This window comes from Poromitra crassiceps (genome assembly GCF_964638095.1).
Source record: "Poromitra crassiceps genome assembly, chromosome: 6".
NCBI classification, from domain to species: Eukaryota; Metazoa; Chordata; class Actinopteri; order Beryciformes; family Melamphaidae; genus Poromitra; species Poromitra crassiceps.
This window is the reverse complement of record NC_139627.1, coordinates 58,869,788-58,885,379: the sequence shown is the minus strand read 5'-3', so window position 1 is coordinate 58,885,379 and position 15,592 is coordinate 58,869,788. Positions and strand designations below refer to the sequence as shown.

Sequence of the window (15,592 nt, the reverse complement as noted above, 5' to 3'; positions counted from 1 at the left end):
ATTTATACCGATTACGTGCGTAATGATTGTGTGTGACTATGTTTAATCAGCACCCGCCGTGGTGTGTGTAGTGTTTTTGCAAGTTGTTGTAGTGTTGTGTTTGGGATGTGGCTATGTTCAGACTGGTCGTAGCCTATTTGCTGGTGTTGATAGAATTGCGTCATCTTCACTCAACGTCACGCTGGTTTATTTGACCAGCGTCAAATGAGCAGGAATTTCTGAGCAGGAATTTCTTCTAGTGTAACCATGGCATCTATTATTCGGGTGCAAGAGAAGTAGAAGACGACGTGTGTGTGTGTGTGTGTGTGTGTGTGTGTGTGTGTAGGCTACACGGTAGGTAGCCACGGCTGATTGCTGATTTTTGGTATCCTCCAAGGTGTGTGGGCTGACGGTGGCAGTTGATGGGAGTGAGGACCTTTGCACTAAAAAACATGCTGGACAGGAACTGTCACCGAATAATGGCCTGGTGCAGGTCGGTGCAAAAATAAATAAACGCCTGCAGCAAATAGCCGCCTGGTTCTTTTAAACGCCTGGGGTCCAAATCGATTCTGCGTATTAAACACCAGGGCTACTATTTGGGGAAATACGGTACATCTAACCTTATTCATTTCAAGCTCTATTAAACAAATCTAACCTTATTCATGTCAGACTCTATTAAACACATCTAGCCTTATTCATTTCAAGCTCTATTAAACACATCTAACCTTATTCATTTCAAGCTCTATTAACACGTTAAGTGCCATAGCCGAGATATCTCGTCTTACATAATCCAACGCTTGAGTGCCAGAGCCGAGATATCTCGTCTTACATAAACATTTTTTTTTTTGACGGTGGGACATCAATCAACAACTTTTACATCTTCGAGATCACTATTGGAGCAAGAGAATGTGTATAATCTATTTTACCGACCACTAAGTGGCGACAGTGCTCTCCTGACTAGAGGAAGGCAAGCATTTTTTTTAACTTGTCACGCCATTCTCACCCCAGCCATTCTCATGAAAATGGATGGGGGAAAACGCTTTCGTTTTCACGCTGATTGCTGGCGATGCGGGATTGCAAATTTACATAATAGATTACAGGTGGAACACACTTTGAAACACGCAGCATAAATATGACCAGAATCGCAAAAGCTTCTCTCAACCAAAACTCCAAGAAGCGAGCGAGTCCATCCCGACTTCCTCAAACAGTGGCCGCGCAGCCACAGGCACAGGACAGCAGCAAAGCACTGTCAGACTGGTGACAAGCTTGTGACGGCCGCTGCAGCCAAGAAGAACGCCCACGGAGGGAGGAGTTGAAGCAACTCTCCCTCTCGCTCTCTCCCTCTCTCTCTCTCCTGTCTCTCTCTCTCTCTCTCTAGAGAGAGAGAGAGAGAGAGAGAGAGAGAGAGAGAGAGAGGAGAGAGAGAGAGAGAGAGAGAGGAGAGAGAGAGAGAGAGAGAGAGAGAGAGACAAGGGCAAGAGTGGGAGACAAGGGCACCCATAATCACAGGCACGTGAGGTGGTTCTAAAAATCCATTTATCTCCAAACTCTCTGAAAATCTCTGAAACCATGCTGTACTCAACGGCTAATATCTACATAACTACTAACTCTGCAAACTAACTCTTTTAGACAGAGAAAGCACACATTCTATTAGTTATTTTTAGATGATTGGTGTTCATGAATTCTTAACAGAAAATAATCCTCGGCTCTTGTAAAATGAGCCAGAATCCTCAAAAAAAAACCTGGCACAACTTACCTACAGGATGAAAAAATGGCTGGCACTCAATGTGTTAAACACATCTGACCTTATTAATTTCAAGCTCTATTAAACACATCTAACCTTATTCATTTCAGACTCTATTAAACACATCTAACCTTATTCATTTATTTCAAGCTCTATTAAACACATCTAACCTTATTCATGTCAGACTCTATTAAACACATCTAACCTTATTCATTTATTTCAAGCTCTATTAAACACATCTAACCTTATTCATTTCAAGCTCTATTAAACACATCTAACCTTATTCATTTCAAGATCTATTAAACACATCTAACCTTATTCATTTCAGACTCTATTAAACACATCTAACCTTATTCATTTATTTCAAGCTCTATTAAACCCATCTAACCTTATAATAATAATAATAATAATTCATTTATTTTATATAGCGCTTTTCAGAACCCAAAGACGCTTAACAGTAAACAAAAGACAAGCAACAGAAACAGGCAACAGGTACAGGTAACAGGTACAAATAACAGTGGTGATTCAGGGCAAGGTTGTATGGAGAAGCAGAGGAGAGGAAGAGAACAGGAGGGAGGGGCAGGGGGGAAAGGGGGAAGGAGGGGGAGACGGAGGGTGGTGGTTAGGAGGAGGTGGTCAGGGGTAGGGGAGGTTGTAGGCTTGGGAGAACAGGTAGGTTTTAAGTTGAGTTTTGAAAGTGGGGAGTGAGGGAGAGTCTCGGATGGTCTGGGGGAGGGAGTTCCAAAGTCGGGGTGCGGCGCGGGAGAAAGCACAGTCACCAAAGGTTTTGAGTCTGGATGGGGGGATGATGAGGGTGGCAGTAGAAGAGGATTGGAGTGTACAGGAGGGGCGATGGGTTATTCATTTCACACTCTATTAAACACATCTAGGCTTATTCATTTCACGCTCTATTAAACACATCTAACCTTATTCATTTCAAGCTCTATTCAACACATCTAACCTTATTCATTTCAAGCTCTAAACACATCTAACCTTGTTCATTTCAAGCTCTATTAAACACATCTAACCTTATTAATTTCAAGCTCTAGTAAACACATCTAACCTTATTCATTTCACACTATTAAACACATCTAACCTTACTAATTTCAAGCTCTATTAAACACATCTAACTATTCATTTCAAGCTCTATTAAACACATCTAACCTTATTCATTTCAAGCTCTATTAAACACATCTAACTTTATTCATTTCAAGCTCTATTAAACACATCTAACCTTATTCATTTCAGACTCTATTAAACACATCTAGCCTTATTAATTTCACACTCTATTAAACACATCTAACCTTATTCATCTCACACTCTATTAAACACATCTAACCTTATTCATTTCAGACTCTATTAAACACATCTAACCTTATTCATGTCAGACTCTATTAAACACATCTAACCTTCTCCATTTATTTCAAGCTCTATTAAACACATCTAACCTTCTCCATTTATTTCAAGCTCTATTAAACACATCTAACCTTATTCCTTTCAAGCTCTAATAAACACATCTAACCTTGTTCATTTCAAGCTCTAATAAACACATCTAACCTTATTCATTTCAAGCTCTATTAAACACATCTAGCCTTATTCATTTCAAGCTCTATTAAACACATCTAACCTTATTCATTTCAAGCTCTATTAAACACATCTAACCTTATTCATTTCAGACTATTAAACACATCTAACCTTATTCATTTCAAGCTGTATTAAACACATCTAACCTTATTCATTTCAGACTATTAAACACATCTAACCTTATTCCTTTCAAGCTCTAATAAACACATCTAACCTTATTCATGTCTAGCTCTAATAAACACATCCAATCTTATTCATTTCAAGCTCTAATAAATGCATCTAACCTGATTCATTTCAGACTCTATTAAACACATCTAACCTTATTCATTTCAGACTCTATTAAACACATCTAACCTTATTAATTACAGACTCTATTAAACACATCTAACCGTATTCATTTCAGACTATATTAAACACATCTAACCTTATTAATTGCAAGCTCTATTAAACACATCTAACCTTATTCATTTCAAACTCTATTAAACACATCTAACCTTATTCATTTCAAGCTCTAATAAACACATCTAACCTTATTCATTTCAAGCTCTATTAAACACATCTAACCTTATTCATTTCAAGTTTCTTGATGATCTACAAAGGTACAAAAAATACAATTTATGGATTACCAGGTGCCACTCTTTAACTCTGCAAGCATAACGTTAGGCTATATACTCCACGGAGCAGTTAGTAAGTGAATACAATTTCATTCAATTCTAGAAGTAAGTCACCTTAAAGCTAATATCCCATTCATCTGTTTAAACACCATGGCGGCAGTCGAAAAATGTTGCTCCTTATTTAGCATTATTTACTTTGAACTGTGTAGCGCTATTTACTGTAGGCTGTAGGCTATGTTTTGTGATTGACAAAATTGGCCCTTCTGGCCAGTAGGCATGGAAAGTTAATTTTCAAAGTTTTGTGCAAATCCGTTCATACTTTTTTTAGATATAAATATAAAGACACAGACAAACGGGGGTGAAAACGTAACCTGACCAACTCTGCTTGCGGAGGTAATTATACAAAACTGGGACCCTTATTTTACTGTTGTGGATCCATATTTGGGACACATTGAACGTTGAACTGTAAATATGCAGTATAACACCTTTTCCTAATTATTATACCTCTAAATCCAGCCCATTTCACCTTTTCGTTCAGCGAACAGGCAGATACACACTGCAAAGAATAGCACAATGACTTGGACACGCCTCTAAATGCACTAATTGGCCAGCACCACCACTGCGGCGAAATTAGACAAATATGGGCTAACATACAGGCTTCTATATATTTGTTGTGACTTATCTCTGTGCTTCCAGCTCAAGACGCTGCAGTGTCGTCCCTCAGAGACAGAGTGAGCGACAACGAGAGGGAGGTGGAGGAGCAGAGGAAGGAGACAGCAGCACTCAGATCCCAGCTGAACGCCTCCAACAATGAGCTGCAGAAGAAGAAGTTGGAGGATCTAGAGAGGAAAAACGCAGGTGGGACGCGGGGATGATGTGTGATGTGCGGGGAACCGCACATCACACAGCGAGTACTTACTTACACCTAGTACTGTGTGCAGTACTGCTACTGAAAAACGACTGCATTAACTGGCTTGAGAAACTATTATAACATAGTTTATCTCAAAACCCGTACATTATTTTGTTGTTTTTTTATCTTAATAGAAATCTCACACGCTCGATTTCTAGGGTGGAGACTGGAGAAACTACCTTTTCCCCTTAACTCACCCTTCTTCTGTCCTCTTCTCCCTACTTCTTCTTCTTCTAATGGCTTTCTGGCAGACTGGATGCCTTGCGGCACATTGCTGCCTCTCACAGTTAGATGGTCTGACTCTAGACCTGGTTCTTCTTCTTCTTTCAAGTTTCCAGTTTCTCACACCTTCTCAATCGTGGCTGTTGCGCCTCGTGTCATGTTCCTCCGCTCCTCGATCATCCCCCCTGAGCGCCTTCATCTTCATGAAGGGGTCCTCCGTATACAGATTTCAGCCCAGGGGCGGAAGCCATCGTCTGGTTCCTAACTCTCGGTCTTCCTCGAGTACACTGTGTCTCAAATTGAAGGCTTCTTCTTCTTCTTCTTGTGGCTTTCCGGCAGACACAATTGTCTGAGTTTGCTTAAATGCATCCCTCAGTATTTCATCTACCTTTGCTTCAGATACATCCACCTCTAGTGACCTCTTAACAGCGTCAACCCCGATCCCATTCCTCTTCATCTTCCCACTCAAACCAGCAGCAGTTATTTTTTCTTTACAATATTGTACTTTCAATTTTCAGAACAAAGGCAAAACAAACACAGACACAGACACAAAAAAACACAAAACACACCAACATTACAATATGGTGCTACCAGCCGCATAAGGTGCTTAAATGCTTGTAAGAAATGCTGTACATAAAATCCTGTGCAAGGAGTCCATGAGAAATCAGCTGAGCCAGTTATTCGTCAGTTCTAATCTCGTCAAAGTAGGCCAGGAACGGGTCCCAAATAGCCGAGAACTTCCTAAGTGAGTTGGTCCTCAGCAACCTGAGTCTCTCCATACGAACAACCGAAATCAACTAGCGGTCGGATTAGTGAGATTTTCGTTGTGGGGTTAACGAGCTGTCGGACTAATGAGATGTCTGTCCAATGCGTCATTTTTCGGACTCGTGAGGTGTGGGACTCCTGAGGTGTCGGACTCGTGAGGTGTGGGACTCGTGAGGTGTGGGACTCGTGAGGTGTCGGACTCGTGAGGTGTGGGACTCGTGAGGTGTCGGACTAGTGAGGTGTCGGACTCGTGAGGTGTGGGACTCGTGGGGTGTCGGACTAGTGCCGACCCTGTCTGTAGTGGTGTGTGACAGTACTGAGGCGTGATTAAGCGGGCTGCGTGTGAAGCTCACAAGCTGCAACCATTGACTGTATATGAATGGACAGGATATGAGCTCTCTACAGTGAGGCCAAAGCATCTCAGATCGCCGCCCTGGTGGTCGGTCCCCGTATAGCTCACAAGTCCCGCCTCTGCCATGTTAGTGGATGGGAAATGACCCAAACTAAACAATCAAATATTTTTTCCACCAAAGGTGGTTTCTATCATTTTAGGTAGTTCTCATCATGCTAATGTATGTCCAAGTGCCTATTTGTTCTGATCAGTGTGTTTTTAAGTAGTTATTTGGTGATATAAAAAAGGCTGATTGACAGCTGTGACAGCCAGTCTAAAGCCGTCACTGACAGCTCCTCTCATGAAAGCCCTGCGTACTTGTGCTCGGGAATAGCAACAGTTGTGTAACGTTAGGACCATTCATTGACTGTATCATTAGGCCGGTCGTATACGTTACTTTTAATATAGTTTCTGCTACAATTTCACGTCTGTTCGGGAGGTACCACAATAAAAAAGGAGAGGGCTTGGAGAAAACAACATTTCCATTGCAGAAGAAGCTGATAGGATGGTCCACAATTGTGGAACTTCCAAACGTTGAGACCTGGAAAATATGCAATTCTTATTCCAGACATCATTTGCAGACCTGTGTAGGAGGCGGCAACAGCAAAACAAATCCATTAACTCATTCCCTGCCAGGGTTTCTGACCATTTTCACTGATCTTCCGGAACCCTGCGAATATGTTCTTCTATGACTATGTAAACACTGAATATCTCAAAGGAAAGAAGAGAGCCTCTACTTTCATCTGTCTTTCTTTAGTTATGCCCCCCAGACCTGACGAGAATTTGCCCCATTGTGGCGAAGATTCCCCCCTCCCGACTATCTCGGGAGTGCTCGCGATTTGGGCCTCGTCGGGACCCTAAGCTGCTGTTAAGAAGAGCGAGGTGAAGCTCGTGTGATGAAACGTGTCTTGCGAGAGGAAAGCAGGAGGGGCGCGTCTACATGATTGAACGGATCTCTGGGCTCTCAGATCAAAGGGTTGCTGGGTTAGGTGTCTTTTACTCTCTCTCTCTCTTTTGAGAAAGGTAGCTCACAGCAGACACCGAACGCAGAATTCAGGCATTCGAAAACAAGTGCTACAGGAGGATGCTACACATTTCATATCAAGAACATCGGACAACAGAATTTGTTAGGCAGCTAGTTACCACCCGTGCTAGAGAACAAGAACCATTACTCTCAAACGCCGCAAACTGACCTGGTTTGGCCACACCACGTGACATACACATCCCTGTCAAACTGACCTGGTTTGGCCACACCACGCGACATACATCCCTGTCAAATACCATCCTTCAGGGGACAATAGAAGGCAAACGTAGAAGAGGCAGACAGAGAACGTTTTGGGTGGATAATATCAAGGAGTGGACTGGCTGCAGCTTTGTACAGCAGAAGATCGAGAGCAGTGGAGATCCCCGACCGCACAAGCATCCACCATGACACCCCTACGGCCCCCTAGGCCACGGGCTGAGATGAGATGAGATGAGCGTGTTTTGCTCTAAAGTCACGTTTAATCACGCGACTTTCTGCGAGATCCCAAGTCCTGCGAGGTGACAATCTTCAGCGTAATCGTCAAGTGTGCGGGGTTGCGTCTGAACGGGAAGCGATTGTGTGTGCGTTCCAAGATTGAAATGTAAAAAAATCAGTGATCTCTGTCGTGAGGTGTGTGGAATCTCAAGATTTTGAAAATCTTTGGGTGTGGGGAAGGCAGTGTCGACACTTACATGTATGTAGGTTGGTTTCACCGAAAACGCCCGTCTGTCCCCAGAGAGCCGAGAAAAAAGCCTTATTGTGCAGCAGAGTGAGTGAAAGATTCACCCTGCACTCAGAGAGTGGACATGCCGGGTCACACTCTCGTCGTTCCCAGGGGGCCGAGGCTTCTGGAGCTCGAGGTCTGGGGGCATGTCTGACGGCAGAAATGTACATGATGTGATGGTTCACAAACCAGATTACTAATCTACCTGACAGGAGAAGTGATTTGTGTGCGTTTACCAGCGTCTGGTGAAAAGAATCCTTCAGCTTTGAGTGACTGTAGCGGGTCCCTGTGACAACGCGTTGAGCCTGGAGAAAAGAGCTCGTTGCACCACTTTGAGGCACCAGGCTGGAAATGTTGATTGAATTTCTTTGACAAATTAAAAAATAAAATACACCAACAAGCATACAGTATAAAATAATTCATCAGGATATGACAATGAAGTCGTTAAACTTATTTCCATTGTGGTCGTGAGGTCTTGGCTGGAAGGCAAACAGAAAAGGGAATGACGCTATCTGTATCCCATTTTACAATAATACACATGAGAAAACATGAATATAGAACAATCAAGAATAAAACAAGGCTAGGTCGAAACCTAGCATATGGCCGGTGTGGTAAAGCATGCACATATCATGTTTCTCATAGGATGATTGCAGAATTGGATGTTATCTGGAGGGGAAAATGTAGCCTAAAAAAAGGAAGTTTAACATTAGGCTACTTGTCTTGTGTTAAATGAACCTGCCGTTCATCAATTATAAACGTCATGCAGCTCTTTATTTTCTGTGGAGCAGTGCTGTAGTGGTCACGGGTCAAAAAAGTGGATAAACTCATTTCTGAGGCAGTTTTCTCACATCGTGCTGTTATCTAAAAAAAGGTGGATAAATAAACTTCAGTCGCCCATATAGGCTACGAGACTATGAGGCTAGAACAACTGAAACTGAATCATATATCCCTAATATCATTTTATTCTTATCAGCATCATCAGCATCATTGTTTATTTTGTGGTTTTCTGGCACGTTGGACTTACCCTGCTAGCCGGGCACAAGGAGCAGACAGAAAGTAAATGCTGGAAGAACGCTGGTCTGCCCGCAATATGCAATTATGCAGATTGAAAACAACGTTAGCTCAGCAGCTGGAGCTAGGGTTGCCAACTTCTTGAAATGGAAATAAGGAACGGTCCGGGGGGCAGTCAGTAGTGTGGACTTATTAACAATCACATAACTGCAATTGCTTCAACTTCAACCATTTACCCATTATTATTAAGACAAGCAAACCTGAATTTGATCCGTTTTTGCATTTTTGCATCTAGCCTATTCCTAGATTATCAGAATCAGAATCAGAATCAGAATCACTTTTCAAAATTCAAGAATTTTATTTGGGCGTCACAAAACAGAAGTTTCTTATTCTTAATAGCCTAAAACAGCTGCATTTAAAAAACAAACAATAAATAGTAGTGTAAACGGTATTTTGATATAGCCTACCGGGTAATGCAACTTTGCATACTCATTCAATTTTATTTTAACAGTGCAAACAGCAACGTTACATATTCTTTTGAATAGAACAAACCTGGTATTATGAAAGATTAAATCATTAGTGCAAAAACATTTTAGATTTCAGATTAAATCTTCTGAACACAACAAAATGGCATGTTACTATGTATAGATACAATGTATAGCTTACTCAATGTGCTGTCGTCAGTTTAGTTGAATCTAGCAACGCTGACGGTGCTTCTCATCGTGACTCACAACAATCAATGAGAAGCGCATTCTAGGGTAGTTGGACGTAACATGACACCACACAGGCTGAGGAGCAGAGCAGCTGCAGCGGCTATGGAGTTTCTCACTCAATACAAATAGCCTGTCACTCTTTGCACTGCATTGTTTCTTCAATACGGGACAAAGCGCGTCCCGTATCAGTTCAATACGGAACCCATCTTTTTGTTTACAAATACGGGACAATTCCGTATTTTAAGGGATGGTTGGCAACCCTAGCTGGAGCTAGCTTGATAGCTACCAGCTAACAAGTTAACACGCTGGTCCGCCCGCAATATGCAATGAATTAAGCAGATTGAAAACAACGTTAGCTCAGCTGTGGGATGCCAGCGCTGCCTTGGCACAACTTTCTCTAACGCTCCCAACTTTCTCTCGTCATTGCAAACAACTGGAAAACTGAAGAAGCTGGAGCTGTGGAAAAGAAGCTCAGTGGACACACTCAGTGGACACACTTACCGTGGCAACAACTTGAATGCGGAGTACAGCGCCGTACAGCGGTGACCAGTGGGACGACCAGACCAGGATGGGCCCCAGGTCGGTCCCCAGGTCGGGCACCCAAATTGTATGGATGAGTGGAGATGACAGGCCGCCGTGGCGCATGCGCACACACCGGCCAAAAAGAGATACAAACCAAGACAAGTTCAAAAACCAGTCATAGAAAGGTTTATGTTTTATGGAGCTTTCTTCCTGCTTTTCTCTGCTTGCTGGTTTTGTGGGACAATAACCCTGGCTTCTGGACAACTTTAGGAGTGAAGTAGCACTTAATGAGGTCTATCGCATGGCGGTGAAAACACGGATTGACGTCATATGACGTTAATTCCGGGAAATGAGTTAAATGTTTGTTGTGATTTTGTCTCTGTGCCTCCAGCTCAAGACTCTGCAGTGACGTCCCTCATAGGCAGAGTGAGCGACACAGAGAGGGAGGTGAAGAAGCAGAACAATGACACAGGAGCTCTCAGAGATGATCTGAGCGCCTCCAAGGCCGAGCTGCAGCTGCAGAAGAAAAAGGTGGAGGATCTGGAGAACAAAGGTGGGACACCCCGGGGAGCAGCACAACAGGGCTGTAGTCAAAACTGCATTGGTCAAGTTGAGTCGAGACCGAGACCACAAAACTACCAGTCCAAATCAAGACCAATACCAGAGCAATGTGTTATCCAAGGCTACCATTGTATTTGACTAAAATAGCATATTTTTGGTTTATTACCTAATATAGAAAACAAGTCTTTTTTTATGGGGCGTTACTGGGTTTTTATTCTGTGATGGACAAAGCTGGAGCAGTTTATCACCATTTGTGACTTGTGTGTCACTATCATGTAAAAAATTAATTTAAAGTTTAATCCTATAAAGCTAAATCAATCACGTTAGAAATAGACAGAATACAGGAAGCTAGGCCTTTTACCTTCAAAATAAAAGCAGCAATATATAACTGGGTGAGTAAAAAAAAAACAGGACTGTCGATTCACTACGGGTTAAGATTAACTTTTAGTTGTCTGCTTTCTATGTGTTCTGTGTATTTGATCACACACAAAAACAACTTTGCAACATGCATCAATAAGGCTATAAGTTTATTTAATTGCCATTATTGTGAAGACTGTAACCAGAAGTTTCAGTTTTATTCTGGCTCACTTGACGCGGCTCTGAGTTTTTTGCAGCTTCAGTCTGCACGCAAATCGTTATCACAAACGCTGTCTATAAACGCGAAATCAAAGGCAAGAATGCAATGACAGTTTCCTGTTTTATGCAGAGACCGTTGTTGTGTGAACATGGCCTACTGTAAGCTTACACGTCTCGTTCAAACAGCCAGTAAGATCATACTATGATCAAATTCTGTGTCTCTATCGTGTGGAAAATTCATTTAAAGTTTAATCCTATAAAGCTAAGTAGACAGAATACAGGAAGCTAGGCCTTTTTATCTCAAAAATAAAAGCAGCAATATATAACTGGGTAAGTAAAAGAGAAACAGGACTGTCGATTCACTACGGGTTAAGATTAACTTTTAGTTGTTTGTGTTCTGTGTATTTGGGATCACACAAAAACAACTTTGCAACATGCATCAATAAGGCTATTAGTTTATTTAATTGCCATTATTGTGAAGGCTGTAACCAGAAGTTTCAGTTTTATTCTGGCTCACTTGATTGATTGATTGAAAACCTTTATTTATCCCCGTGGGGAGATGCAGGTGTCTAAAACAGCGACAGGGACAGAGGTTAAAAGTACAGAGGTCAAGATATAAATAAAAAGCATAAAACAATAAAACCAACAAGAGCAATACAATTCAATTGACGCAATTGACGCTGTTCTGAGTTTTTTGCAACTTCAATCTGCATGCAAATCATTATCACAAACGCGAAATCAAAGGCAAGAATGCAATGACAGTTTCCCATTTTATGCAGAGATTGTTGTGCCTAAGCTTGCACGTCTCGTTCAAACAGCCAGGAAGATCATCCCATAATCAAATTGCCTGACAGGGATTGACATCATATCACGTTAATGGTGGGGAATGAGTTAAACGTTTGTTGTGATTTGTCTCTGTGCTTCCAGCTCAAGACTCTGCAGTGACGTCCCTCATAGGCAGAGTGAGCGACACAGAGAGGGAGGTGAAGAAGCAGAACGACGATCTGAGCGCCTCCAAGGCCGAGCTGCAGCTGCAGAAGAAGAAGGTGGAAGATCTGGAGACGGAGAACAAAGGTGGGACACCCCGGGGAGCCGCATATCAGGGCTGTAGTCAAAACCGCTTTGGTCAAGTTCAAGTCGAAACCGAGACCGCAAAATTACCAGTCCAAATCAAGACCAATACCAGAGCAATGTGTTATCCAAGCTACCATTGTATTTATTGACTAAAATAGCACATTCTCTGTTTATTACATTACATTACATTACATCATTTAGCAGACACTTTTGTCCAAAGCGACTTACAATATCACATTTTGTCACAGTACAGAAAGCAAATATGCAACACAATCCATGACAGCTAAGACATTTTGATGGGTTAGAGTAGCACTTTGTAGAAAGTAGTTTTTGTAGTTTATTACCTAATATAGAAAACAGGTATTTTTTTATGGGGCTTTACTGGGTTTTTATTCTGTGATGGACAAAGCTGGAGTAGTTTATCACCATTCGTGACTTCTGTGTCACTATCGTGTGGAAAATTCATTTAAAGTTTAATCCTATAAAGCTAAATATATCCATTAGAAGTAGACAGAATACAGGAAGCTAGGCCTTTTTATCTTAAAAATAAAAGCAGCAATATATAACTGGGTAAGTAAAAAAGAAACAGGACCGTTGATTCACTACGGGTTAAGATTAACTTTTAGTTGTCTGTTTTCTATGTGTTCTGTGTATTTGGGATCACACAAAAAAACAACTTTGCAACATGCATCAATAAGGCTATTAGTTTATTTAATTGCCATTATTGTGAAGGCTGTAACCAGAAGTTTCAGTTTTATTCTGGCTCACTTGATGCTGTTCTGAGTTTTTTTAAACTTCAGTCTGCACGCAAATCATTATCACAAACGCAAAATCAAAGGCAAGAATGCAATGACAGTTTCCTGTTTTATGCAGAGATTGTTGTTGTGTAAACCAGGCCGCCGTGGCGCATGCGCACACACCGGCCAAAAAGAGATACAAACCAAGACAAGTTCAAAAACCAGTCATAGGAAAGGTTTATGTTTTATGGAGCTTTCTTCCTGAAGGGAGATTGTTGCTTTTCTCTGCTTGCTGGTTTTGTGGGACAATAACCCTGGCTTCTGGGCAACTTTAGGAGTGAAGTAGCACTTAATGAGGTGGCCAAGAGCGCCATCTATCGCATGGCGGTGAAAACACAGATTGACGTCATATGACGTTAATTCCGGGAAATGAGTTAAATGTTTGTTGTGATTTTGTCTCTGTGTTTCCAGCTCAAGACTCTGCAGTGACGTCCCTCATAGGCAGAGTGAGCGACACAGAGAGGGAGGTGAAGAAGCAGAACAATGACACAGGAGCTCTCAGAGCTGATCTGAGCGCCTCCAAGGCCGAACTGCAGCTGCAGAAGAAAAAGGTGGAGGATCTGGAGAACAAAGGTGGGACACCCCGGGGAGCCGCACATCAGGGCTGTAGTCAAAACTGCATTGGTCAAGTTCGAGTCGAGACCGAGACCACAAAACTACCAGTCCAAATCAAGACCAATACCAGAGCAATGTGTTATCCAAGGCTACCATTGTATTTGACTAAAATAGCATATTTTTGGTTTATTACCTAATATAGAAAACAAGTCTTTTTTTATGGGGCGTTACTGGGTTTTTATTCTGTGATGGACAAAGCTGGAGCAGTTTATCACCATTTGTGACTTGTGTGTCACTATCATGTAAAAAATTAATTTAAAGTTTAATCCTATAAAGCTAAATCAATCACGTTAGAAATAGACAGAATACAGGAAGCTAGGCCTTTTACCTTCAAAATAAAAGCAGCAATATATAACTGGGTGAGTAAAAAAAAAACAGGACTGTCGATTCACTACGGGTTAAGATTAACTTTTAGTTGTCTGCTTTCTATGTGTTCTGTGTATTTGATCACACACAAAAACAACTTTGCAACATGCATCAATAAGGCTATAAGTTTATTTAATTGCCATTATTGTGAAGACTGTAACCAGAAGTTTCAGTTTTATTCTGGCTCACTTGACGCGGCTCTGAGTTTTTTGCAGCTTCAGTCTGCACGCAAATCGTTATCACAAACGCTGTCTATAAACGCGAAATCAAAGGCAAGAATGCAATGACAGTTTCCTGTTTTATGCAGAGACCGTTGTTGTGTGAACATGGCCTACTGTAAGCTTACACGTCTCGTTCAAACAGCCAGTAAGATCATACTATGATCAAATTCTGTGTCTCTATCGTGTGGAAAATTCATTTAAAGTTTAATCCTATAAAGCTAAGTAGACAGAATACAGGAAGCTAGGCCTTTTTATCTCAAAAATAAAAGCAGCAATATATAACTGGGTAAGTAAAAGAGAAACAGGACTGTCGATTCACTACGGGTTAAGATTAACTTTTAGTTGTTTGTGTTCTGTGTATTTGGGATCACACAAAAACAACTTTGCAACATGCATCAATAAGGCTATTAGTTTATTTAATTGCCATTATTGTGAAGGCTGTAACCAGAAGTTTCAGTTTTATTCTGGCTCACTTGATTGATTGATTGAAAACCTTTATTTATCCCCGTGGGGAGATGCAGGTGTCTAAAACAGCGACAGGGACAGAGGTTAAAAGTACAGAGGTCAAGATATAAATAAAAAGCATAAAACAATAAAACCAACAAGAGCAATACAATTCAATTGACGCAATTGACGCTGTTCTGAGTTTTTTGCAACTTCAATCTGCATGCAAATCATTATCACAAACGCGAAATCAAAGGCAAGAATGCAATGACAGTTTCCCATTTTATGCAGAGATTGTTGTGCCTAAGCTTGCACGTCTCGTTCAAACAGCCAGGAAGATCATCCCATAATCAAATTGCCTGACAGGGATTGACATCATATCACGTTAATGGTGGGGAATGAGTTAAACGTTTGTTGTGATTTGTCTCTGTGCTTCCAGCTCAAGACTCTGCAGTGACGTCCCTCATAGGCAGAGTGAGCGACACAGAGAGGGAGGTGAAGAAGCAGAACGACGATCTGAGCGCCTCCAAGGCCGAGCTGCAGCTGCAGAAGAAGAAGGTGGAAGATCTGGAGACGGAGAACAAAGGTGGGACACCCCGGGGAGCCGCATATCAGGGCTGTAGTCAAAACCGCTTTGGTCAAGTTCAAGTCGAAACCGAGACCGCAAAATTACCAGTCCAAATCAAGACCAATACCAGAGCAATGTGTTATCCAAGCTACCATTGTATTTATTGA

The 15,592-nt window shown here is 41.6% G+C and overlaps 1 protein-coding gene across 1 annotated transcript in view; it reads left to right on the top strand.

The window, feature by feature from the left end:
• Positions 1-15,592, top strand: part of LOC310777997 (uncharacterized protein) — a gene marked incomplete at its 3' end in the record, with an annotated part of 90,475 nt that overhangs the window by 63,117 nt on the left and 11,766 nt on the right. Inside the window, exon 5 of the mRNA XM_083638321.1 lies at positions 4,618-4,779. Within this exon, the coding sequence (XP_083494447.1) occupies positions 4,618-4,779 (162 nt within the window). The remainder of the gene's footprint in view (positions 1-4,617; positions 4,780-15,592) is intronic.